Source organism: Plectropomus leopardus, chromosome 15 (genome assembly GCF_026936395.1).
Source record: "Plectropomus leopardus strain MGB_pleo_1.0 chromosome 15, ASM2693639v1, whole genome shotgun sequence".
Classification (NCBI taxonomy): Eukaryota; Metazoa; Chordata; class Actinopteri; order Perciformes; family Serranidae; genus Plectropomus; species Plectropomus leopardus.
In genome coordinates, this window is record NC_142190.1 from 13,493,688 (window position 1) to 13,520,382 (window position 26,695).

Here is a 26,695-nt window from a genome sequence, read left to right on the forward strand (position 1 = left end):
GGCTGGATCATGGTCAGCTGACTTCAGCCGTATCCGGAATATGTTCTGCTGTAAAGATGTGTTTTCTCTGTTCTCCCTGCAGTCCACATGAACCTACATGTGTGCGGGTGAAGGTTGAAACTCAGCATGGAGACTGGTCACTGCACATGCTGAGAAGACAAACAGAATACAGAAGAACACACTTCATTTCAGCTATTGTCGCTTTAATTATAGCTATATTAGCTTTTTCAGTATATTTCCAGGAAGGAAACCCCCATCCTTAAAGAAATAACAATTAAAGACTAAAACCATATTAGTTTTTTAATCAATATCTATTAATTAAATGCATTTGAAACGTATGCATTGTTTTATTTCACAAATATAGAGGAAGGCAACAAGCTCCTTAACAAGACATGGCTCAGAAAAGAAAAAAAAAAAAAAAAAGCCAAAAACAAACAGGATTATGAACTAGAGAAAGTACTGATTTTTTTTAAGTAAGTGGTTATTTTTTGCTTTTTTTTTTTTTAGATTTTTTTTATAATTATAATAATTTTAGATATTAAATTATTATAATTACAAATATAATTTACTGGAACTTTTCTATATGTTTTGGATTATTTTCTAAAAATAATCACTCACCTCCTTTTTTCAAAAATGCAAATTTTTAAGTAAAGTTTCTTGCAATTTGTGGAGCATTTCTTGCCAAGTTGGTCATTGCCCTTTTTCCCTATGTTTTCAAAAGGAATCAAACCAATTTGCTCAGTTTGTATGCAGCACACACAAAAAAAAACCTGATATAGATGCATGTTTCACAGGGTTAATTGAGTAGTTGACCAACAGAGGTTTCATGTGCAGCCATTTTGGTTATCAGTAAAATGAATACTGTAGGTAATCTTTCAAGAAAAAGTACAAACTTTTAAAGGATTTACTAATTTGTTTTACTAATTTCACTAATTGTTGTTTTATATCACTAGAAACTGGCTGTATTTAGATTATGAACTGCTGGTCAAACAAAACAAAAATCTTACAAGATTCCACCTTCGTCTTCACCTTCACCTTCGAAATTTTGGTACGGGAGCCTATTTTTATTTTGACGTGGTTATACACAAGAAATGTACAAAGTACTGTGTGACATACACATAATTTGTAATGAGACAGCATAATAAACTGACAAAACAGGAAATAATGGCTTCTTGAATTTATCTAATCAGGATCATGTTTTTAGAGTTATTGGATTAATAAGCTATCTGACAGGTTGACATCTTAATTTATTTTAGATAGCTAACTAAAAGGAAATCCTAATGTTTCACCCCAGAAAAGAAAAACAGAAATAGTCCTTGTCAGGATGAATTTCGGGGAAACGTCTCTTTCCATTGAATAAAATGATGCAACCATAAATAAGATGTGCATAAGAAAAACTGCATTATTTTTTATTTATTTTATAAGGTATTGAGTTTCTGTGTATTCTGTCAACTCATCATTGGTTTTGGTCTTGTAATGGGATTTGACAATAAGAACATCCCAATATTTATCCTTTAAAGTTATGTAAAAAACTTAATGATGGGAAACAGTGTCTTAATTAATCAACTACTAGGCTTAGAATAGAATATTTTAGAATATATTTTTATTGTTCACCAGGGTGAAAGTTTGCCTTTGGTAACAGATGACCAAACTGAATCTAAAAGCAAGAGTAAAATGTTTAGCTTCCCTGCAGCCTTTCAGTTACTCACCCAATGAGACAAGTTTGGACATGTTAAGACATAACTCCAATGTGCTGTTCGGTAATAATACACTGTATAGCAGTGACTGTAGCTTAACATAATGGGAATAATGATGACTACAGGGTGCACACACATGCACACACACACACACTGTCCTCTGCCTTTCACACAACAATAACATCTCCTTCAGTTATCACTTAACACTCCCTGGTGCAGATAACCTCCACGCCTGTGTGATGCTGCTGCAGCAACATGTGGCTCTGCTATCACCCATTTTTACTGTGCAGGGGGTCAGTCCACCATGATCATTACGTAAAATGAGTATGACTTTGAACACTGGTGTGTGGATCAGACATGGAAACCCCCTTGAATACATGTGAAGAGTGAATTAAAGCATTTCTTGCTTTACCCAAGACCTTTACTTACCTAAAACTTGTTATGGAATTTATACACTGTTTTTTTTAATGAATTTGGTATTACACCCCTGCCTTCCATATTTCTAACCACAATAGTCTTAGTCTAAATATTCACGAGACAATACTGTTTAATTTAGACACAGTTCTGTGATAGTTGACCAATTCCTGCATGTTAGCAGTTGTTCAAATCTTTTCTCAGATCATCCAGAAGTGGGCGCCAGAAATGTAAAATCTGCTGATCCACTCTATCAGAGCAGAAGTTCTGCAAATTAACACACCAAAATAATTCAAGATTTGATGCTGATCATTCTGCATGGCTGTGTTTCATCATGTAATGAGATCAACTGAATCTTATTTTGACGTTTACTGTACTGAATAGTTTGTACTTACATTATATATCCTTCTTTTAAAATATTTGTCTTATGCTGTTTGTTCTACACAATGCAAATCTTTCCACTGTGTATGTACTGTAAAAGCAAAGCTTTTGACTTTAATTTACTTTTGATACTCCTAAAAATCCAAGGGAGATAATAAAACACAAATAGCGTGGCTTTGAATGTTTTTATACACTCAGGAAATGGCTGGTCTATAATTAGTAGCCTATATATTTTATTTTCTCTATAAAACTTTGGCTAGAAAAAGGTGTACTTATCAGGCAATAACTGAAATCATGAATTTATCTTTTCCATGTTAACTTCAGCTGCAGGATGTCTGGTTTGATTTATATTCTGCACTGCAATAAATGAAATAAGATTCCTAAATTACAACCAATCCAATCATGGGTGTCACCAATGATTCACTGTCACCATGCACTGTGTATCAGCCAGCAAGCATGCATGAAGTGGTGTTTTAATATTAATGCAAGGCTCTGGTCTGACCTCTAGTGGGAAGCTGTTGCTACTGCATCAGTGCACTGCAGGGTTTGAGCACACGTCTGTCACTTTCCCTTCACATGGATTGGATTTTGGATTTTAATGCATCATGACCCATTTTGTAACATAGGTGCTTGTACATACAGTTTCAGGACTGGAGTTCATTCAGAATTTATTTGATTTTGTTTTTCATTTTTACATATATTGTTATTTCGTATGAGAAATATACTTCAGCCTCAGAATAAAAGTATCCATGAGGAGGTGACTTGTTGAACCTTGTCTTGAGCTAAACATTCACAAAGGATTTGTTGATAGTAGGCCTTTTTCACTGAAGACATTTTGACACGTTACTGTAGGGAAAGCCCAGGTTCAAATAATAGAATGAATGGTGGTTTAGTCCCATTTAGCCGCTTCAGTTTCAGGGTCCTGTTAATGTTCATACCCGCTCACTGTCACATGATCATGGCCTACGGGGAAACTTGAATAGAACAGAAACAATGTAATAAAAAGCAAAGCAAATAGAGGAGTCAGTACAGCATGTAATATGTCACCATACTAAAGGGGGCCGTCCAGGAAATATTGATTAGAAGAAATTTGTATTTAACTTTGGGTCAGGGAGTTCATGGACTTGAATATTTGGGAGACGATAGGATCTAATTTTTAAATTAGCCTACATTACCAATTAAACTGAAGTTTAACTATCTCCACAATGATCAAAAGATATGGCAACATGTAGGCCTACTGTGCTGAACACTGCTGTACCTGTGCAACTTTATGTGTATCATGGGCGTGAATGTTGGTCACCTGATAACTATTTGATGATGCAAGTGACAAGAATTTAGAATATTTACCCAACAGGCAACACCATATACAGTCAACGTATGTCAGCGAGATTACCCTTGTTACGCTAATCAAACTTGTTTGAGCTTCTCTTTGTGGACTATCTTTTAAAAATCAATGATTCAAAGGTCTGTTTCATGATCGGGCTGCACACATTCTCTTGGAGCTGTTTCATTAAACATTTTCTAAAATAATTTTGGACTTGCTTTACTAACTTACACTTAATTTTATCTCCAACATTAAGTCCCACTAAGTTTAGGCTACAGCTGCGCTGTACATTGTAATGGGCTGATTGCAACAGGTATCCAAGAACAGTCCTGACCTTTGACCTCTGATGTAAGCAGCTGTATCTCATTTTCCTCCTCTTGGCATGCTGTATTTATTGTATAGTTACTATGCTAACATGTTGAACAGAGGTAAAATTTTTGCATTATATATTTTATATTATATATTTTGAACTTGCAGGGTCACAATGATTCACCTTGGGCAAATTTAGTTGTAATACTAAATAATAATACTAATAATTAGGGCTGTCAGTGTTATCACATTATTTTTAAAAATGTATCACTGCCTGACATTCTTGTTTTTCAGTACCAAGCTTAGTTTCAAAGCTATACTAAGGAATGATGCTGATATCATAGGAAACCCAGAAGACCAACTTCATAACTGTTTCATAACTGCTTTGAAATGCACAATAATGTAATTTTAAACATGATTAAAATGCTGTTAATTGCATTAACGTTTAAAATTCTGCTATCAATCACGATTTAAAAAATAGTAATTTGACAGCCCTACTAATAATAATATAATACTACTACTAGGCCTTATAATAACAATAATAACAATAATAATAATAAGAATTAGAAGAAAACCTATTCTTGTAAAATGTAGTAGATTAATCAAACATGAGGTTTAGTATGGGGTTGGGGGGTGGGGGATATTTGTACAGGGTAACCAAAATTAGTGACACCCCTGGTCAAAGGAGTCATATCCAGTAAATACAGGCTACTATTTATAATATGACTGTGGAAAGCTTGAATACGAGAACTATCGACCTGCTCGGGAAACAGTCAGCATTTTCAGTTTAAAACCACGTGTTTTCCTGAACAAAGTAAAGGTGTAAAGGGTTAAAGATCATTTCGGCAGCAGATTCACATTCAGCAGGTTTGCTCTCTCCAGTACTTGCATCGCTCCGCGGGCAGCGCTGGCTCGCTCCGATATTTCAACCCGCTGTGGATTGTGGGAGTCGAGGACACTGCCCAGGCTTGTTCCCAGAGAACCGGAGACATTTTCCCCGCTGTGTTTTGTAAGTAACGCTCCGGTTTTGCGCAACGTGTTGCCGGGTCGAGCTCGGTCGCTTTTTGTCGGCTGTACCGGTGTCTGTTTGCAACACTGAGCCTTTAATGTTGCCATTTCGTGTTTTCCTGGCATGGAGGCCGAGAGCGGAGACTGCTGGAGCTGACAGGCAGGGAGGGGAGGGACGGAGGAGCGGGCAGCCGCCGCCGCTCCGCCGGGGTTATTTCTACTCGAAAGCTCACTGACCTGAACAGAAAATTGTCCTCATGTCGCCTGACAGCTCCATTTTAACCTATTAAGCAGTCGCTTATTCTGCTGAAAAGACAAATTTACATGTGCGAGACATCCGGCGCGCTGTTGACATGCGGAAATCGTTATCAGTTGCCAACAGAAAGAAATACCCAGCGTAGCGGCGAAACCCACCTACACCTGTCCTGAGTGGAGAAATGCCGCATCTACTGGTCAATTTGGCGGTAAATTGCCACGCACGCGTTATGTTTAATATAATATGTTATGCATCGTGTGAAATCCTTGCATTAATTACAGCAGGTTTAAGAAGCAGCATGGCCTTTGGTGGGGCTTATTAATAATCAGTATCAGGAAAATTGGTGTCTGCATCTGCTACAATGAATGACATCTGAAATTATCCATTGGATTGACTTGGGATGTTATGAGTTTCTATTCGAGTTTAACCTCTAAAATGATGGCCATTATATGCATATTATTTACATTTAATAACAGACCATGCCTGAGATGTCAAAATACCAACGGCGCTCAAAGCAGTGATCAAACAACATAATAGCATTTCATGGTCCTCTTAAAACTTCTACTGTGCAAAGAGTCTTAGGCCATCTTAAACTTTATTTTAGCACGGTTATAATGATCATGCATATTTAATCTTTCAGTCTCTTTACTAAAATACAACCAGAACATACAGGAAATATGTACACAGTATAATAAACGCAAATATTTTGGAATAAAGTACTTTCCACTTAGCATGTCTTCAGTTGTCTTGGGCAGACAATTTTGGGTATTAATCTTATAGTGTATTTACACCAGGTAGCATTCAAGACATGTCCAAAGTTTGATATTGATTGTTTTGAGCAATGTTATGGATTTACTTTGCCATATTTCATACCAAATATTGACTTCAGTCTGAATAGGCCAGGTTTTCTGACCTAGTTGGTGTTTTAAATCATTATACCTATTCTATTTTTTCATTGTTTGTACCATATACTGTATGTCTATCCTCATTACAACTTTGACAACAAATGTGTGGTGGCCTAAGACTTTTGCACAGCAGCATGGTAACACTTTTAAAATGCTCTTTGGCCTGTGGGTGATTTAAACAAAACATTAAAAAAAGCTTGTTGTTTGGAAATCTGTACTAAAGTCTGGTAAAGGACATTTTTCTAAACTTTAAAACTGACATGCTTATGCATCAAGCTGATTTGTAGCCTGCAGTTATCAAGAAAATTAAAGTGCAGAACTAACTGCAGGAGGACTTGAAAGATGGTGACTAATAGACTTGTGATGAAGGGTTTGGCCCTGAATGCATAATAACAAAATATTCTTTGTTGTTACATACAGAAAGAGAGTTTTGGGGATGGGCGTAGAGTTCTGTTTCAGTGGATCAGAAGTGCCAAACCTACAAAATCTGAAAATGTATTTAAAAAAAAACATACCTTATTCAGGAATTGCGTTAAGTTTTTGTCAAATTATTTAGAAAACAGATTCCATACATTATGTTAGATTGATAGGAATATAACCTGTTTCATTTAGCAAAAACAGCACAATTTTAATGTTTCCAGTGTAAGAATCGATGTTTTTCTTAAATTATTCATAAAGACCCTGACAGCCTCAGTAAAAGAGCCCACTGTTAATTTATTTCATCTTTATTTTGATTCATCACTTCCTGGGGTGAAGTGTCCCAACTTGTCTGCAGCAGTCAGGGAAAGACTGCCTGCGTTTCAGCCTCAGATTGTAATTTCAACCAGTAAGATGAGCACATCTCTTCACATCTAGCCAAGACATATTAAAGACAGAGGTCACTCTACAGTAGGTGTACTAATTGCTGTATTATTTTTTTATTTCATATTTTACTCACCTTAAAGACAGTAATATGGTAATGGATCGTGGTCGATGTCTCCCTGCAGAGCACAACACTGGTGGCGCCATGTCTAGCCGAGGAGGAAAGAAGAAGTCGACCAAGACGTCCCGGTCCACCAAGGCTGGGGTCATCTTCCCTGTGGGGCGTATGCTGCGCTACATCAAGAGGGGCCTGCCCAAATATCGCATCGGGGTGGGAGCGCCCGTCTACCTGGCTGCTGTCCTCGAGTATCTTACTGGTGAGATTTATTTTTGGAGAGGATGCATAAAAATGCATATTTCAGTGCAGAGTACAACTTGTATGCTTATTACAGATTTTTGAAGGGTATGTTTGTCAGGGAATACTGCAGTGACCTGCAACAGCAGCTGATCTGCTGAATCGCTTCTTCTCAAGCAAGGCTGTGTGACAGTGGATGTTAATGCATCTAAGGGCATTAGTTACTTTATTGCAGGGATACTTAACTTGCTTTGCCCGAGAGCTACTTTTGTAAAATGTCAGGAGGTCAGGGACCAGTTAAATGAGGAAGAACTTTAAAGCTGTACATATACTCAGAGATCACCTAATCATTTGGTATTTGCTAAAAAGTTGGTGGTGTGTTTTTGGAGGCATACTTGCTCTTTCAGTCCACATCTAGTCATGTGCACCGCTCTCATGTACATTCATTCATTTTTTCTCTATAAGATTAAAGGGCCACATGGAAGTCTATAACTCTTAATTTAATTTGCCTCAGCATTCATAATGAAGTCATAAACTGACTTTCTAAGCCACTTGTGCTCTGCAGTGTTTATTGATAATACTTTGGTTTTGCCCACATAGCCGAGATCTTGGAGTTGGCAGGTAATGCAGCCAGAGACAACAAGAAGGGCCGCGTCACACCACGACACATCCTGCTGGCCATCGCCAACGATGAGGAGTTGAACCAGGTCAGCTGCTTCACACATATGAATAAACACTGTAGGCATTTTAGTTGTTTACTTGTGTCTTATTTTAAAGTTATCTAATCTGTCTTTTAAAAGGAAACACAAGTGGTGTTTTTATTCTGTAGCCCAAACAAAACCATATAATATGATTGTCAACTATTTTCCACTGCATGCAATATGTTTTTAGATTAATTTCTTACCTTTCAGGCAGTGTTGGACTATGTAAATCCCAGTTTTTTAACATTGTCTTCCTGTGTCTCAGTTACTGAAGGGTGTGACCATCGCAGCAGGTGGAGTCCTGCCCAACATCCATCCAGAGCTGCTGGCTAAGAAGAGAGGAGCAAAGGGAAAACTGGAGATACCCGTCTCACCTGCACCAGAAAAGAAACCCAAGACGGTCAAGAAAACAGCGGCTAAGAAAATTACTGGGAAAAAGGCGGGGGCGAAAGCTAAGGTATTGATTTATGTGAACTAGTGATTAAGATCTAAGCTGAATGTGTTTGTGGTCAAATGTGGGAAATTGAAAGTGGAGAGTGTTTCATTTCTGAACACCTGGGATTTTGCATAGGCCGACTTTGTAAAACTAACATTTGTCTACTATTTAAAATGTATCCAGTGTCCTGAGCAGAGACTTGTTGTTACAGGTTAAATGGTTTACATGTTGTGTTTGCCTGATTTTAGACAGATTTGTCAACTTGTTGTAGGGTGGCACATGCCATGTTTGTTTACTTTTTGGGTAATGAGAATAGATTTGGCAGAGTTATTCTCTTAAAAAGACTAAAGTGTTAAAATGACAGCAGTACGTACATTATGTAACACCAAAGGCTGAGGGGAAGTAAAATTTCTAATCGCAGCACAAGTGTTAATACGTACTGTATGTCCTCAACAGAAGCAAGGAGAGGTGAGCAAGGCAGCGTCGGCAGACAGCACCACAGAGGGATCTCCAGTTGACAGCTTCACCGTGCTCTCCACCAAGAGCCTCTTCCTGGGTCAAAAGGTCAGTTTTTCTGTCTGTAGAAACATAATAGCTATGGACAGTTTCAAGCTAAATACATGATTATCTATAGGTGAGTCTCCACCAAATGATTTATGTTTGGGATAAACAGATATCTAATTCATCTATACTGTATACTAAAGAAAGATTCAAGACAAACTTACAAATACAAGTCAGAAGAACATAGATACTAAGATATTAAGACTAAAAATCCAAAAGTCAAAGGAATAAGACACAGTTTGATGTCTTTTTTAGTCATGGAGGATGCTGTCTCTGTTTCAGAGAAAACCTGATATAGTGTTCTTGATGAGCAGCCACAGTAATCAGATCATAGGCTGTAAAACCAGCACTGTGTTTTGTATTTTTCTCAGCCACAGGGGTTTTTAATTGAAAGTGCTCCTGCTGACGTAAGACTAAAAACTGTTGGATCTGCCTCCTTAAAATATTTATATGTTGTTAAGCAGTCTCTTATCTATACTTCTGCTCTGCCACAACTAAACTAGATACAAGAGGTGAAATCAATTTTAGCTGATCTTAATTAGCTATCTGTTCCGTCTCATAAAATGTAAGTTTTCATCACACTGCACTTCCTCACAGGTCTGCTATGATCCACCAGACTTCATATAAGGGCTTATAATGCTACACAACAAAGCAGCGCACATGCTTTCACTGTTATAGCCACCATGACTGCTGTGTTGTCTATTATCTGACAGATCTGTAAGCTCCCCTCGCTTGGGTCCTGCTGAACATAAAAACTTCTTTTTTAACCTTTTTTTTGTTTGAACTGAAACATGGAAGTAAATTTGCCTGAAAGTCACATCTAAAGCTTTTTTAATGTCTGGGTTTCAAGATCACAAGATTGTCAAGATCAGAAGCTTGTAAAAATAGCTTTAAGTTTAAAAAACATGAAAGGGAGGAGGTAACAACGGTTTGTAAGAGAATGAATGACTCAAGAATGATGCAAGAAGTGTCACAGATTCCCTAATTTCAGAGAGTGATGATAAATGTCAGTAGTTGCTAATTTATTATTTTGATTCTGCTTGCTCTGCGCAGTCTTTGTGCTAAAAAAAAAAAAAACGTATATTATGTGTTCTGTGTTTGGAGCACTTTAACAGTGCCTTCTGTGATTATTTTGCCTCTCACTAAAGCTTTTAGGTGGCATAGGATTGAGTGGTGGTCTCTGTAGGAATATAACTGGTAGTTTAGCAATCTGAAGAGTCATTCAAAATCAAATGCCCAAAAAAGAAATTCCCTCTATAGAAGAACAAATATGGTAAATTTACTTCCAGAGCTCAATGTTTCAGCTCAGTTGTGATTCTAATTGCTGCTAAGAGCACTGCATGCCTTGGTCTACTGTGCGTATGCTGATGCTAATATATTATTTAATACTGATTAATTATCCTGACCTTATGAAGTTGCAGATTTAGCTCTTAAAGCATAATGAAACAGACTTCTGGCTTGTGGCTGTTTCTTTAGCCAATTTTGCTTTTTCATCATGAATTAATTGATGATTTTGTTTTCAGAAAATATGTGAAATACATCAAAAATTACATACTTTTTTGTTATTTCTAAAGGTTAGAGACTGAACATACGCTGACTTGGCTCGTGGTTACTTTAATGCACATTCCGTTTCTATTGATTAATACAAAATTCAACCCAAATAGCAGCAGTATTTGTCCTATGTCATTAAACTTTCTTCAAGAGTAAAATGGCTTAGTGCTCGATTGTGTTGCTGACCAAAGATTACAGCAGCTGTTTAATTGAAATCAGTGGATGACAATGAAATGAATACCTCCCACTGATTACCATAATGAATCCATGAATAGACAAGCCAGTCTGTTCTCTGTTTTATAGACTTAATTATCGTAACTGCACTTTTTCTGCCCAAGTGTTCAGTCTTTATCGCACATGCTCCAAATAACTGCTCAGTTGTCGCTGCTTTCACTCTCACTGCTTTGTTTTGGGGTGATTGTGGCCTTTTATTACCAACTTTCAAGTTTAAATCATGGGTAGGGAAATGTGGTGTTTGTATAACAGATGACTAACGAATCTTGGACTCTGAGATACTAACAGGTTGTGGCATTATGCATTAAAAATTCTTAATATTTAGAGGGATACCTTGACATTTTGACGTTGTTTTAGAATATTCCCTCAGTCTTGCTGACTTTGACCTTGAATCTGTTATGCACCTAGAAAAGAATAGAAGAGAATAGAAATGTGAATATACTGGAATTGTCCTTACAAACAAATCAAGAGATTATAGGAATATATGCCTACATTTTTGATAGGAACAACAAGACTAAAGTGACATTGCAAGTAAGACTGTACCAAGGTCTTTGCAAAATGTTTGCAACTAAATATCACAAGATTCTGACCAAATATCTTATTTTTTATTTTAAAAAATCACATTGTAAATATATTGTGAAAGCAAAAATAGTCAACTGGACAATATTGTTGCTTTTACAATATGTTTACAATGTGTTTTTTTTAAGTAAAAAGCATCTGTAATGTGGACATAATTTCTAAGTGGGTAAAGGCATATAACAGTAAGTTACTGGTAAGTTCAGAATATCAAATCCATTTACTGTAATACAGCCTTTAAAACTGGAAGAAGACAACACAATATCCAAAATCTTTGAGGATATTCTTATATTACAGTATTGATATAATATTGATATATTGTCCATTGCTAGCTGTAACAGTTGTTGTTTTCTGAATAAAGCTTCAAATGGCTTTCATTATATTTTATGACATCATCACTCTAAAAAAAAAACTCCTCGATTTGAATTGCAGTGCTCTTAGATTGCTGCAAGACGGCCTTGTTAATGCAGGTGTGTGCAGCAGGCAGAAGAGCAAACAGTTTTCGGACAGCAGGGAAAATCATTTTGAAACACTAAACACCAACAAAAATGGATTAAAGCAGAATACTTGTTAGCTGAAAAGCTCTTTTTTTTTCAATTAATTTTGACTTTTGGACTTGCTCAGGAATTATTGAAAATACTTAGATCACACGAGTAAGAAATATTTCTATGCAGCCACTGCTGGAATCTAATTCTATAAATAGTATAATAACTAATAATATCAGTAAGGCCTAATCTTTATCTGCAACTGTGCAGAAATGCAGACATGCAAAAAAAGAAGAAACTCAACAATATGGATTGAACTTTGCACTATTCGGCACAACCCTAATATAAAGACATATAACTTAGACGTTGACAAATGCCATAAACACTCTGAAACACTACACTCTGAAATAACTACAAGCACAGCCACAAAGGTGTGAGAAATTACATTGTATGCCATAGACATTTTAGACATGTCACTGCAAAGGTGTAAGTGATCAAATTATTGATGGCTGAATTGCATTTAGCTGCTTCAGCTTCACAGTCCTTGTTTGTGCGTGCTGCATCCCTGTCACACTTTCACTGCTTTCTGGAGCACATAGATAAAATGGAAACATTGTTAATGTTATTAGTAAAACCTGTGTTTTTCTTACTATGGCAAGTCAAAATGTCTTCTGTGGAAAAGAGCTGTGTAACAGTATTTTTCAGTCGTCTACATAATTGTATCCATTATATATATATATATATATATATATATATATATATATATATATATGTTCAGCTCATGACTGATGTCGGTATTGCTTGAGGTAATTTGTCTGTGTGGTCCTAGTTATCCAGGCGCTTTCCACTGACTTTTAAATAATTTAGCATTCCCTAATCGATGCACCTGCAGGCCTGCTGCCCTCTTTTGAATCCTTAAGTTGTCACAATTTGCTTTCAAAAATTACAAATGAGAGTGCATATCCAGAGGTCTGATTAGTGCCCATACAATAGAAACAGTTAGCAGTATAACCTTTGCAGCAGTGTTTCTCGCTGTGAGATGATAACATTATTTGTAGTTTTTTGTGTATTTTTGATAAGACTCTGAATATGTGTATGCTGTCAGTCTGCATTTAGACATCAAATTGCATGTCACCTCACACAAAAAGCATTTACTTTGTGCTTTCAGGTGTAGTTCACATATGTTGAAATTCCAGTTCTATAAACCATCAAAAAGTCAAGGTATCCCTTAAAGCAGTGGTGTGAATCTGGTTTTAATTGCTTTGCTTCCTTCCCTCTTCCCTCTTGCTCTCCCTCCTCCTCGGCATGCCTCCCCCCTGCTTCCCCCCTCCGCAGCTCAACCTTATCCACAGCGAGGTCAGTAACTTGGCTGGCTTTGACGTGGAAGGGGTCATCAACCCCACCAATGCTGAACTTGAACTTAAAGATGATCTAGGTGAGCTCCCCCCCCCATCCTCTCTGGTTCCAGTGGAGTTGGAGATTAAAAATCCTTGAGTGTGTAACAGCTTGACAGCTTCTAAATTAAACTGTCTGTGAATTAAGAACTCTAATAAAATTTCAGAATTTCAGAAAGCTGGACTGGTTAGAGGAACCTCCCTCCACCAAGTCTGTTCATGCACACTGAGGGAAACTTAGTTAATGTTGTGATCATGATGGAAAGATGTTGGAAAGTGGAAGTTAATAATTGCATCTACAATACCAACACAGCGAGCCAAGGAGTTGCTGTGAATAGATAAAACAATTACAATTAACAAATGAATACATGGGAACATGAAATAGGTCAGGATTGGTTTAAATCTACTTTTAGAAAACATATGTTCATAAAAATTAAGAATTATGTCTAATACAGCCATACAACTTTTGAATAATATTTTTGTTGCTTTTATCTTAGCCTTCAGCAACATGGCATGGCATATTACCATAATTAAAAGCTTAGTGAAATGGTGCCATGGATGGTAGCCTCAGCTCAGCTAACCTCAGCTACAACTTTCGTCAGCAGAAGTGCTTTGCTAATGACTCCTGAACTCTTGGGACATAAAATAACTTATTGATGGTGTTGCTCACAGTGTGAATACCTGGTGAGGATTTTAACTTTGATCTGCTTTGACCTCAAGTAACTCACTGTGCTCTTTGACTGAAAATGAAGAGCAGAAAGAGTTTCTCTAGCAGATCAATAGAAAACCACACAAAGTACAATTCCCAGTAGCAAGACATGAATTTCTGTGGAGATATTCAAGGATTTTTATCAAAGCTCCTCTGTGACCCTGCTTGCCCTTCCCATCATAAAGATGTGTTGAGGTTCATTCCAGGCTGTTGTCCTTTCAGATGGCTGTCAGACCTTTATACTACATAAAATCACTAGAGGTTGGGACGATTGCTGGGCTGAAATGGAGCACCAATTAGCAGAAGAAAGACATGACATTAAGGTCTTTTAGTTGCTTTCTGCAGCCTGACTGTAAGGTCGGTGGTCTGGAGTGTGATCATAACATTCTTGGCTCAGTTACATGAGCTGAGAATTCAGGACGGCACAATTAGTCAGAAAGCTGATTCAAAAAATGCTCTCTTTCTTAATGTCCTCAATTTAAAAACTACAAAAATAAAAATGGTATGTTATAAAAAAGTGTTCTAGCATGCAGTCTTGTGTGTTAGGTAGTATAACCCACAAAAAGTTGGGGAAATAATACTTTTTTTTTTAAGTAAATCTGGCTAACTGTGCAGCAGTCCTGCTTCCTAATGACATAATGTGACCCACTGTGTCCTCAGTTGCCTCCTTGTTTCCTGTGATGTCCTCAGCCAATAAGGAGTGCGCTCACTTCTGTCTCTTTTCTTCCTGTTCTTCTCTTTCATCCAATTTTTTGTTTAACTTTTTTTTCCCTCATCTTGTTGCTCCTGATCACACACACTGTGTTTCTTACCACCATGTTGTTTGCCTGTTGTCTGTCATTGTTGTCATCTGTAGTTGCAAGTTGTCCAAGCCGACATTTCCATCGTGGAGAGCGACGCTGTCGTTCACCCGACCAACTCCTCCCTCTATACAGGTGGTGAAGTAGGTAAAGGAACCAATGACATCACAGAGACCGCGAGTGCCTGTCTGCTCTCTCTTTGCATATTCCAGAAAGTCCACACAGCAGTCTGAGGACAAACATCACAGCAGCAACACAGTTTTATCAGTTATTTAGTCAGAAAACATTTTACAGTCATAACACAACTCCCTGCTGTCTTACTATAATAGCTTCTCTGTAGTAATTTGATGAAACATTGACTGAAAGAAACAATTACTGTATCACGAGTGTTCGAATTTACTTGCAGAGGCTTGAAGTGTGCAAGCAGGGAATATGTTATGTCTGCAAGAAAGTGCTTGTGGGAAACTACAGTTTTCAACATTTGAAAGTCAGCTGCCAAACAGCGCTGCAGTCACACGCTATGTTTTCAATAAACCTAACCCAGAAGACAAGGTCAATGTGGACATTGTGAAAAGGGTAATTTGAATTTGGCAGCTTACTGCATTAAAAAAAGGCTGTTGGTTGGCCACTGACTCCTATTTTTTCACATGTAAGAAATTCCTGCATTTTTATGCACTAAAAATGAAGAGGTTTTTTTTCAGTCACTGCTTTCAACTGGGGTCTGTCTTTGAAAGCAGGACTAGTGCAGCACCTTGCATTGTTTTAATGCAGATTTTCAGGCAGATTACAACTGATAATTTAGTTATCCTGCTTTGTGTGAAAAGCCCCTGCATTATCAAAGAAAACAAAACATTACTCTATAGTAAATATTCACTGTCTCAAGCACTCAGATATATTATTTTAACAAAGGTGGCCCATGTGCTACTGTTAGTTTCAACCCACTGACAATTCACCTTTACAGCTAATCTCACTGAAGAAATACATCATTGTTTCAGTATGTTACCCTTATCAGCTATCCAAGTGCAGTGTTATACAGAAACTTGATCTACAGAGAACACCACTTGACTGCATCTTGTAATATATACACAGCTGTATATTTCTGTCAGTGTAATCCTTAAACCAGGCTGCTGCTTGCTATGTCTGCTTTGCTCCACTCAACTAAAATGTGGGCGATTTGGGACTCGCTTCATTTCCTGTTCCCCTTGACTGTGCTGTCAGTTCAACTGGTTAGAAAGAGAATCTACCAAGTTTCTGACTGAGACATTAACTTTGAAGTTTCAAATTAAAACTCCTGGCAGTTTAACCATTAATGACTATACAATAAAACAGAGATTATATGTTTTCTGCTCGCTCATTTGGGCTGTTATTAAATTATTTGAAGAGCTTTTATCACCAATGTTTCTTTAAACCACTGATATTAACCTTGTTGTATATTTCTCTCCTGCCTGTTTTTGATGATATTGCAGTCAGACCATTTATTTCTCTAGCTGTGGCAGACTTGAATAACATTTCTCCTCTCTGGTTTCCTTTGTGGCTTCTCTCTTAAGCTCTGAGTAAATCTGAAACAGTGTGATCGATGTGGAATGACTCCCCCAAGCCATCAAAATAAGGAGACAGGAAGAATTTGTTTTCTTAATTATCTCATAATAACATCTAAATGTATCTGTCTTCTTGAGTTAAACTTAGATTGCTTTCTGAACTATTTTACTTTAAACAAATTAACAGAGCTTCAACATTTTCATTTATAACACAATGCAAGCCCTTTTTTTCCTTTTTTTAAACAAACTCTTTACACTCCAATTTGGGAGTGAAAGAAAATAGCCTCAGTCGACTGCGAATAAGCCAGAATGTGAGGACAGAGGGAAGTAATTAGGGACCACGGCTTTAATACATTAGTTTAACTGACTCAGAGTGAGTCATTTGGAAAATAGCAGCCCTGGATCTTTGCACTTCATTTGCGAGACTTTTCCCAGAGTCGCACAAATGAAGAAACAGAGACTCGGTGTGCGGCCTGAGCTCAGAGATTCAGAGAGAAACCAGGTGAAATGATTGACAGCATCGTTGTCTGCCTGTCTCTGTCCGTCTCCATGTCTGCCTGCTTGCCTGTCATGCCTGTCTGCATGACATCACCTCTCCTCTAACCTGCTGTGTGTCTGTCCGTCCATCAGCAGTATGCGAGGATGTAATCACTCCAATCCTCTCCTCCACTTAACAGGCTCGGCTCTGGAAAAGAAGGGAGGGAAGGAGTTCACTGAAGCGCTGTCGGAGCTGAAGAAGAAGAACGGCCCTCTGGAGGTGGCTGGTGGTAAGTGAGCAGAGAGATAATGTCAGGAATTGCCTGCAAGGGCTGCACAATGCATCTTTTTTATTGTCATGGTGATGTCAACTTGCATGATAAGAACATTGCAAAAGACTGTGATATTGCACTTTGAATAGAGAAACAAAATGTTAAATTCCATTCTGTCTCTAGATGCTATTTTGCCTGATATATGCCAGGTTGTTATTTCTAGCCAATCAGACAGTCCCCGCTGTTATGCAGGGTCCAATGAAGTCCCTGTGTTTGAAAAATTGAGTGAGTGAGCGGCTTATTACTTCTGTCCTTCTCTCAGAGACCTCGCTCTGCTCATTCTGTCTGCGTGTGAGAAAGCGCAGGCAGTTTTCTTGACTTTATAGATGGATACAAACAATCAAGTACACTTTAATATCTGCTAGTTTATCGCAAGTAATATCACAACCTTCAGCAGGATCATCTAATCATATATGTTTTTCTCATATTGTGCAGCTCTATAACCTACCAGTGCCTGGTGCCTTTTGTGTGGATGATAAAGAGATTTTTTTTTAAAATACAAAAAGCATTTTGTAATTTCTGCCCGAGGAGCGTAACATGTTTGAAAAGTTCAGGCTTGGACTCTGTCTTAATTCAATGGTCCTTGATAAAGCCAGGCTGTGCTGTTGTATGTTGTTGTTGAGATTGGTGAAGCAAAACAAAATAAGGGAGATTTTACAGTGAAAGACTTGTCAAAATAAACACTGAAACAATGAAACGATCACCACATTGCAGTTAATCTAAAATATGTTAAAGACTGAACAAACAATGGGGCATGGGTAAGACTTTCTACTTTAAGTGCTTTCTTAGTAGCATGACTTTGCCTTTTATCCTTTAAAGTTACAGAAAACATTTCTGATGATGAGTCTGATTTTTAAAAAGTAAGAAAAGTCAAGAAAGTGCAGACTACTTGAAATTCAATTTTAGCTATATTTTTCGTGCTATAGTGGATTCTATTTTCTTACATACTTCGAAACTACCCTGACCAATGCTGTCTGTAGATTTCATTTCATTCCAAGCACAAGGTGGGAAGAGAAATTCAGAGTTCTACTTAAAGATTCCGTAACTTTGCTGCAACTTTGTAACATAAACCACATTTCAGGGCATATTGATCTTCTCAAGCACCACCCTGCTCCAATGACAATAATGTCAATAAGCTCTGTGAATCTCTATACATGCACACATATACACACATACACACACACACACACACACACACACACACACACACACACACACACACACACACCCACACACACACACACACACACACACACACACACACACACACACACACACACACACACACACACACGCCAACACCAAACCAAACAGGGCTGGATCCTTTTGGACACTGCAGCAGGGATTAGCTCTTCGGACACCAACACAAAGATTTCAGACACTGACAAATTCATTCTTCTCTTAAAGGTTAGATTTAGCCAGAATTTCCATTATCAATGAACTTTTTAGAGAACCAGTGAATACTTGGATATTATTGCCATGTAAATGATCAAAGATATGCACTATTGGCACATAATATCAGCTCTTGGCGACTTTAGCCTAAAACTGCAGGCATCGGTCTGCAGAGAGCCATATTGTTTGAGCCGTCAGATTATTTTATCGCTCAGTCCATTTGTCTCCACTTTCTCCATCTGTCTCTCTCATTATTCATCACTCTCACTCACTTTTTCAAACACTCCCCACTTTCACCACTGCTCTCTCACATTCAGCCAAGTTAGCTCAACATCATAATCCTGCTCTCTGCGTGGAGCTCATAAATAGATTACCAGGTGACTGAACGCCGAGCCAGCAGAGCCTGTCAGGGATTCTGGGGATCTGTTGGCCATACGGTCATCCTGACCAGACCTGTTTCAGGACAGCTGTCAGACAAGTTCCTCAGGATGTTTAAAATATTTGTAAAAATTATTTATTTATCTGGATTTTGAGAAGAAACTTCCCATTTTCAAGGCCAGGCACATTTTTCAAGTAAAGTTAAATATAGCTGTCTTTAATATTCACAAAAGAGGTAGCACTTAACTTATTTCACAATGATTACCAGTGTTAAAGGACACTAGATCTAGCATCTTAGGCAGGATTCGAGGCAATTCCAATACTGGTATCCGTATATAACAACTTTTTTTTTTCATTTTGGTCTTTTGTCTTCTTGTAATTTATTAAAGATAAGAAAAATAGTGGATATTTTTCAGCAACAATCCTGTTGCACTCAGGAAGTAAAACAATTTAGATTTATGTCAGCGACATAAAAAAAAGTTGGTCGACATTAACTGCTATAGTGGAAGCTAAACTCACATACAAAAATGCCACCCAGAGAAGCTCAAACTACATCAACAAAAAAAGGTTGCAGCACTTTCCGCATAGTTTGATTGACAGGTGATCTCCAGATGTGCAGCACTCAACCACCACCACACACTGTTCCTCCTTCCCAAACCATAAAACATGTTGAACTTTGCAGGCAGTCATGAAACCGTAATCATCATCATCATCATCATCCACACACTTTACCTCACGAGCAGATCACACATGCAGTGCAACTGGCTCTCACTCTCCTGTGTGAAGTTGCTCCATCCTCTCTGTGTGCCATCTGGAAATAAGCTCGTCCTGAGCTTTGACTCCGGTCCAGTCTCACGTTCGCTGTGGGTTAATAAAATCTGACTGGAGGCTTTCTCACGTCACAGAGTCAGGGGCTTTAGCCAAGTTACACCGTCTACAGCTGCTAGTTAGACTTCTTCTTGTGTCTTCTCTTCTTTCCTCTGTTTCCTCCTTTCTTCTCCTCTTCCCTGTTCTTCTTCTTCTCCTTTCCTTTGCTCCACTTCAGCTGTCTGGAGAAGTGATTTTTCCGGCCCACATCGCTGTAATACTCTGGCCGAACCGTTTTAAGCTCTTGGAGATTTGCTGTATACATTTTCCACCAAGCAAAGTGTTCTTTTAGCGTCTGAGGTCTCCAGGGTTTTGACATCTGACAGAATTGGTTAATGTAGCTGATTTTGACTGCTGACAATGGATGTGACGTGAGAAAATCCAGCAGCATGTCAGAGGTGAACAAGTTCACTTACTGTCTGAGTAAACAAGACTTGCACAAATTAAGCAAAATATGATGGCGGTGTCAGAAAAAATTATGGTAATGATTTCACTTAACAATGCAGGAGGCAGCTGTGGATGAGTACAGACATTGTTCTTTCATTTCGTTTCATGTGCTCGCTTTTAAAAACCCTAAATTTAATTTAGGGCTGAAATTAATTTGTTCATTGATTACTTCACATACATAAAATTTCAGTTTGTTTTAAGTTTTATAAAGCTTTTTAAACCATGATGATTTACTGCTTTGCTCTGTTTTGTATCAAAGTATTTTGGGCCTTTGATCAAACAAAAAAAGTTTTCATCTTGAACTATGGACACATTTTTTTTCCACAATTTTTGGACAATTTGTAGACAGAATAATAATTTGTAAACTGGAAAAAAAATCAAGAAGCAGCCCAAATTTGATTAGTCATGGACCCTAAAATTATTCTGATTACTATGGCAATGTGCAAATAAGTTTGTTCAACGGAAACATTTTTTTTCCACTCACATTTTTACCTGAAACACATTTCTGCTTTCCACTCCTCTCCGCCTCTGCTTTATCTCATCTTTGTTTTCTGCTCACCTCATTAACCAGGCGTCATCCTCTCTTCTCTCTGTCCCTCAGCTGTGTTGACCGCCGGCTTCGGTCTTCCTGCTAAGTACGTCATCCACTGTAACAGTCCAGGCTGGGGCTCCGACAAGTGCGAAGAGATGCTTGACAAGACGGTGAAGAACTGCCTGGCTCTGGCAGACGAGAAGAAACTGAAGTCGGTGGCTTTCCCGTCCATTGGTAGTGGGAGGTAAGAAAACACAGAGAAAGAAATGAACAACAAGCGTGTTACACGTCATGCAGATCACTAGTGTACGTTATCAACTTGAGAGCATTTTTACCTCTTAAGTGTAATACTGGAGGTTGTTCTAAACCCAAAAAAATGTACCTGAGTTCACCTGAACATGATGATCCATTCTCTAGTTGGAGGAAAAGTCTCACACGTTTTTATAACATCATGAATGGCAGACTTGCGTCGTCAGCAATAAAGTGTTGGTGCTCATGTGCCTCTGCTTGTTTTCTCTGTGTAAGTCAAAACAGGAGTTGACATGGTTTCCAGGCGACAGAGGAAAACACATCCACTTTGATCAGGAAAGATTTACACAAACATGCCATGTGTTGTAATAACAGTAAGACAGTGTAAAAGCAGCACGTGGAGGTCAGGGCAGTACGTCACAACTAGAAACTTCAATTTGTGAACCCTCACAACATAATAATACTGTATTTACTGATGTTCTCTTTTTTTTTTTTACTCAAATAATTTCAGAGGCATGAGAAACAAAAATCAGATTTAGAGAAAATTCTTCAAAACTAAACGAAAAATGTGTGCAGAAATAAAGCCACTATAACAACTTAGCCCCAGCTCTGTCATTTGGTCTGCCACTTAGGTCAAGACTGAAATATCTCAACAACTATGGGATGGAATGTAATTCTGACTTTTCGTCTACTGCTATTATCAGATCACAACAAAATTCATAACCAGATACCTGTAAAACAAATGACATCCCACCAGCCTCAGCTGCACTTTGTGCTTCGAATAGGGCAGTTTTAGAATGTGAATACGCTAAAGTAAGATGGTAAACAACATTATACCTGCTCAGAGGGCTGCATCTTCTTTTTCATGTTAATTAATCTGTTAATTATTTTCCCAATTAATCAGTTAGATATTTGGTTTACAAAATGTTAGAAAATGGTGAAAAATGTCAGTCAGTGTTTTCCAAAGCCTGAGATGCTTTGTTTTGTCCACAAACCAAAGCTATTCAGTTAAACGCCGTAGACGAGTAAAGAAATCAGTAAATATTCACATTTAAGAAGCTGGAATCAGATCATTTTAACTTTTTTTCTTGAAACATTTCTCAAACCAATTAATTGGCTATCAAATTAGTTGGCAATTATTTTAATAGTTGACAATTAATTGATTCATTGATTGATCGTTGCAGCTCTGCCTGTTTAACATCAGCATGTTGGCATTGTCATGGTGAGCATGTTAGCATCCTCATGTTAGCATTTAGCTGAAAGCACTACAAGGTTTGACAATGGCCGCACAGAGCTGCTAGAATAGCCGTAAACTCTTTTTCTTGGTTTCTTTTTCCCAGTTTGGTAATCATCCTGCCGTGTATCTTACAGACCCTTGCTGAATCTGAAACTACAGGTTGGGAAACAAGTGATCATAGGGGTCAAAGTCAGCTTCAGACTTAAAACCACTGAAAAATATTTAAAAATCATGGGGATATGTTTAGAAAAGTTATAAGCAATTTAAAATTTTATATTTGGTCTACTTAAAAGACAAGTCTCTTCAGTGTTGGACCCATTTGTTGTTTTTCTGTCAGGAATGGTTTCCCGAAACAGACGGCGGCCCAGCTTATCCTTAAGGCCATCTCCAGCTACTTTGTGGCCACAATGTCTTCCACCATCAAGACCGTCTACTTTGTGCTGTTTGACAGCGAGAGCATTGGGATCTACGTGCAGGAAATGGCCAAGCTGGAGACGAGCTAAGAGTTTGGAGTTTTTTCCTCCTTGTCCCTTTTTTCCCTGCACCCTGTTTTTCTGCAAGGAAGTAGGAAGGTGTTTACTAGTGATTTGTTTTATTATCAAGAGAAGAAGAAAAAGAAGAATCTTTCTAAAGGCCGGGAACTTGTTTTTGCATTATGTTTGTATTTTTCCTACATTGTTTTTAATTTCTTATGTACTTGTCACCTCTGGCGTTTAAATGTAAAAGTGCACTGTTCATTCAGCGGTCTTTTACTACAAACAGTGCCCTACAAAACAGATTCATCAAGTGAAAAGACTCACTTAAGATTTAATTTTCATGTTATAAGCAGTAAAAGATGTTATGAGAGATAGCTACACCTCAATTATAAGGCTTCCAGAGAAGTCAGATGAATACGGGTTAATGCATGTAATGGCAGTCAAGATAATTAAACAGCTTTTCTCTTTCTTTTAATCATAAAAACACTTGATACAGTGTATTTTTGGTATCAATTTTGCGTTTTGGAACGTCTCTGTTGTTAACAGTACTGTATAATGAAAAGGTGAAGTTTGATTTGCTCTACTTTGGTCTTCAGGAGACTAATATAACAGAAATATGGAATGAGTTTTTGTGTTGTGTGTTGCAAATTCCTGCATTTGCCTTTCTTTACACTGGCAAAAATAAGTTTCCTTGTGAGCTGCAGAGACCTTGAATTTCACAAAAAGAACTTTGAAAAAAAAAAATTCTGTAAATGCCTGCATACACCGATGAGCCAAGACATTAAAACCACTGACAGGTAAAATTAATGATCTTGATCATCTCGCTATAATGCAGTGTTCTGCAGGGAATCCTTGGGTCCTGGCATTCATGTGGATGCTACTTTACATGCACCATCTACCCAAACACAGTTAGAGAACGATGGCAGGGCCCCCCCAGCAGGACAGTGTACCTTGCCACACTGCAAAAACTGCTGAGGAAAGGCTTGAGGAATGTGACAAAAAACTTAGCGCATCAACCTAGCCTCCAAATTCCCCAGATCCCAATCTCATTGAGTATCAGTGGGACATGCTGGTACCCTAGAGGTCCCCTGATCCATTGTGGGGTCTCCTTGGATCGGACCTGACCTGTCGAGACCTGGACATAAGGCCTCTGTGGGGTGTCCTGTGATGTCTGGCACAGGAGCACTTACAGTGTATCCTTTGAGTCCTGTGGGTTGCGAGATGGGGCACCAGCATGTCCCTTGGATGCTTTATCAGATTGGGATCTGGGAAATTAGGAGCCCATATTGGTATGTTAGGCTCAAGTTCCTCGGGCCTTTCTTAAACAGTTTTATCGGCGGTCAGTAGTCTTAATGTTTTGGCTGAAAGGTGTGTTGTAATCAGCATCCTGGTACCAGCGTCAAGAGTTTATACTGTAAACTGAACACCTGTTGGTTTTCATGTGCAGTAATAATAATTCAATTTATGACATAAAATAGAGGAATTTGAGGTTTTTGCAGGGCACGGATGGTTTATATTGTGTGTTCCTATCAATGTTTATATAGATGGAGTATTTGTGAAATGTTATGGTAAAATATTAGACTGTAACATAGATTTTTATTTTCTATTTTAATTGATACTACAGGTGGTTTGGAAGAAAAAAATACTAATGAGAAAGATGTTTTTTGTGTGTTTTTTCTTTGTTAAGCCATAAAACAAATGTACCCATTTTTGCTGGAATTAGAAGCTCTGTTCTGTTGCTTTTGGTTTGCTCGTTCATTCAGCCGCCACTAGATGGCTCCCTGTAATCAAGGATTGGATTTTCTCATCTCAGCCATTTTCTGTGCAGCAGCAGGCCTCTTCACAAAGACACTGTTTAACTTGAGTTGTATTTGAATTGGGATTGACGGACATATATATTTGGGGAACCCGACTACTCTGCTGCATTTGGACTTTTCAAAAGCCTAACTTTCTTATGAAAAGTAAAAAAAAAAAGTGCTTTCTAAAGAATTGCTATAATTGATGATTCTACAAAAGGTCTGTACACACTCCGATAATAAAATACCTTAAAGGCATCATTTTGTTCCTCTTTGCATGAGATCATTTTGTGCTTTTACTTTCTTTGAGGATGCTACCAGGAAATGTGAGCCTTACAGAATCAAAGAAAAAGAGTGTGAAATTTAGTTGTAAGAGAAAACTTCATTGTCTTCTGTGGAAATGTGTGTGTGTGTGTTTGAATGTAATAATAATCCATCTTCACTACATTAAAGTGAGCATAATTTCAAGAGTTGTAGAACAAATGGCAAGAAGATGACACGCTACATTTCTCTGATTTGACTGAGAGCCACATTCAAAGCCTCAGGATCCCCAGCTCAACTTCTGGCTCTATAAGCATGTGTGTTTCTGTCCCGTACTTAAGAGGACCAAATGGTCTCACAGTGAGAGAAGAGGAAGATTATCAGTATGAGGACATTCTGATGGTCCTTTCTGATTTTAGGGTCACAAATTTAGGATTGATTAAAGTTGAGCATGGAGAGGCATAGATGAGATAAATGTACTTTTATCACTATTGCTTGTGATGACTATGCCATTGTTGCTCAACTTTATAACTTCCCCATTATTGACTTTTCTGGCTCTGACTATTCACTGATTATAATCTGTTTTGCAACGACACACGCCTAATCTCTTTCACAATGGAACAAAAGCAGAACATGAGAAAGCAAACTTGCAAACTTCAAGGGGTCTTAGCACATCCTATTATTCTGTGAACAAAGAAACAACAACAAACAGAAATTTCTGCACCAGCAGCACTTCGTGAAAGTCAACAGAGTTGTAATACAAGAAAAAATGTAAATGATGAACAATTCTGGCAGAAAACCCACAACCTTAACTAGTCGTCTAGAGGTGAACCAACTTAAGCAACATTACAATTTAAAGTGACACTTGAGTCAGAGAATGTTTGAAACAGGAAGTCAGGTCCACATTCAAGCATACAAACATGGGTGAAAACATGTTCCTGGCAGATTCCAGTTTCTCTATCCAAAAGTGGAAAATAATTATCTGTTTCCTGTATGTTAGTAAAATACAGAAGAAGTGAAAAATCCTGTCTTTTTGATTATCTTTACATAGTGATTCACTTTGTAAAGAATGATTCACATAGTGATTCAATTATCAACTCTAATTTGGACCAAAACAACTTCTTTGTTATTATTAGATACATTAATTCAACTTGTACTGCAAAAAATTGCCAGAAATGTGAAACAGCTCACCTCTCCTCTCTACCTGTCTCTACTTACAAGCTGCCCAATCTGAGTTGTGCAGGTGCGAGGTAGAGGTACAGGAACACCACTTTGACAAACAAACCACATGTAGAACTGCATGATCACAGTTAATGGGGTTTTAAATTTCAGAAAAGAAAAAAAAATCATTTGCTATCTTGAAGCAAATTCAACAAGTAACCAGAGCCTTCAAAGAAATGTAGTAGAGTCAAAATTACAATATTTCACATGTAGTAAGTCAAGGTAATAAACTGCCCCCCTAAAATAATACTCAAGTAAAGTAGGTACTCAAACATAACTCAAGTACAGTACTTAAGTTAAAGTACTTTGTTAATGCCCAACACTGGCGGAAGGATGCTAGGGTTTGTACTGGTGGTGTGTTTTGCCTATCAAATGGTAGTGCCAGATCAGCAAAACATATGAGTGATTTTTGGAATGCATTCATGAATTACTCATTTTGTTTTGGTATATGGAACTTCTTAGCAAAGAGCCATGTCCTCTGCCACTTTAAAAAACATCACATTTTATACAACTGTAAGAAAACTGCTAGGAGTAAAGATGTGCAAACATATGAACTCTGTCACCATATGAATGAAGCCTCTGTATGAAGGCACTG

At 37.9% G+C, this 26,695-nt stretch overlaps 1 protein-coding gene and 1 long non-coding RNA gene across 3 annotated transcripts; one reads left to right on the plus strand and one right to left on the minus strand.

Annotated features, from left to right (window-relative positions):
* The first annotated feature begins 4,856 nt into the window (after positions 1-4,856).
* On the plus strand, positions 4,857-24,876 carry macroh2a1 (macroH2A.1 histone). 2 transcript variants are annotated; one of them, XM_088088950.1, is made up of 9 exons: positions 4,857-5,134; positions 7,281-7,472; positions 8,051-8,157; positions 8,417-8,608; positions 9,044-9,151; positions 13,330-13,429; positions 17,113-17,202; positions 20,930-21,104; positions 22,684-24,876. In XM_088088950.1, exons 2-9 carry the CDS (start codon positions 7,301-7,303, stop codon positions 22,847-22,849), a joined length of 1,110 nt encoding a protein of 369 aa, XP_087945076.1. In that variant the 5' UTR covers positions 4,857-5,134; positions 7,281-7,300; the 3' UTR covers positions 22,850-24,876. The 2 variants fall into 2 exon arrangements, with proteins under 2 accessions (XP_087945076.1, XP_042354591.1); XM_042498657.2 differs by lacking the exon at positions 13,330-13,429 and adding an exon at positions 14,954-15,044 and having other exon boundaries at positions 4,860-5,134.
* On the minus strand, positions 9,033-17,177 carry LOC148187248 (uncharacterized). Its single transcript, XR_015779030.1, has 4 exons — positions 17,040-17,177; positions 14,910-15,126; positions 11,267-11,337; positions 9,033-9,165 (listed from the first exon to the last, which is right to left on the minus strand). It is a non-coding gene; the product is annotated as an uncharacterized LOC148187248 (long non-coding RNA).
* Positions 24,877-26,695: the final 1,819 nt, after the last annotated feature.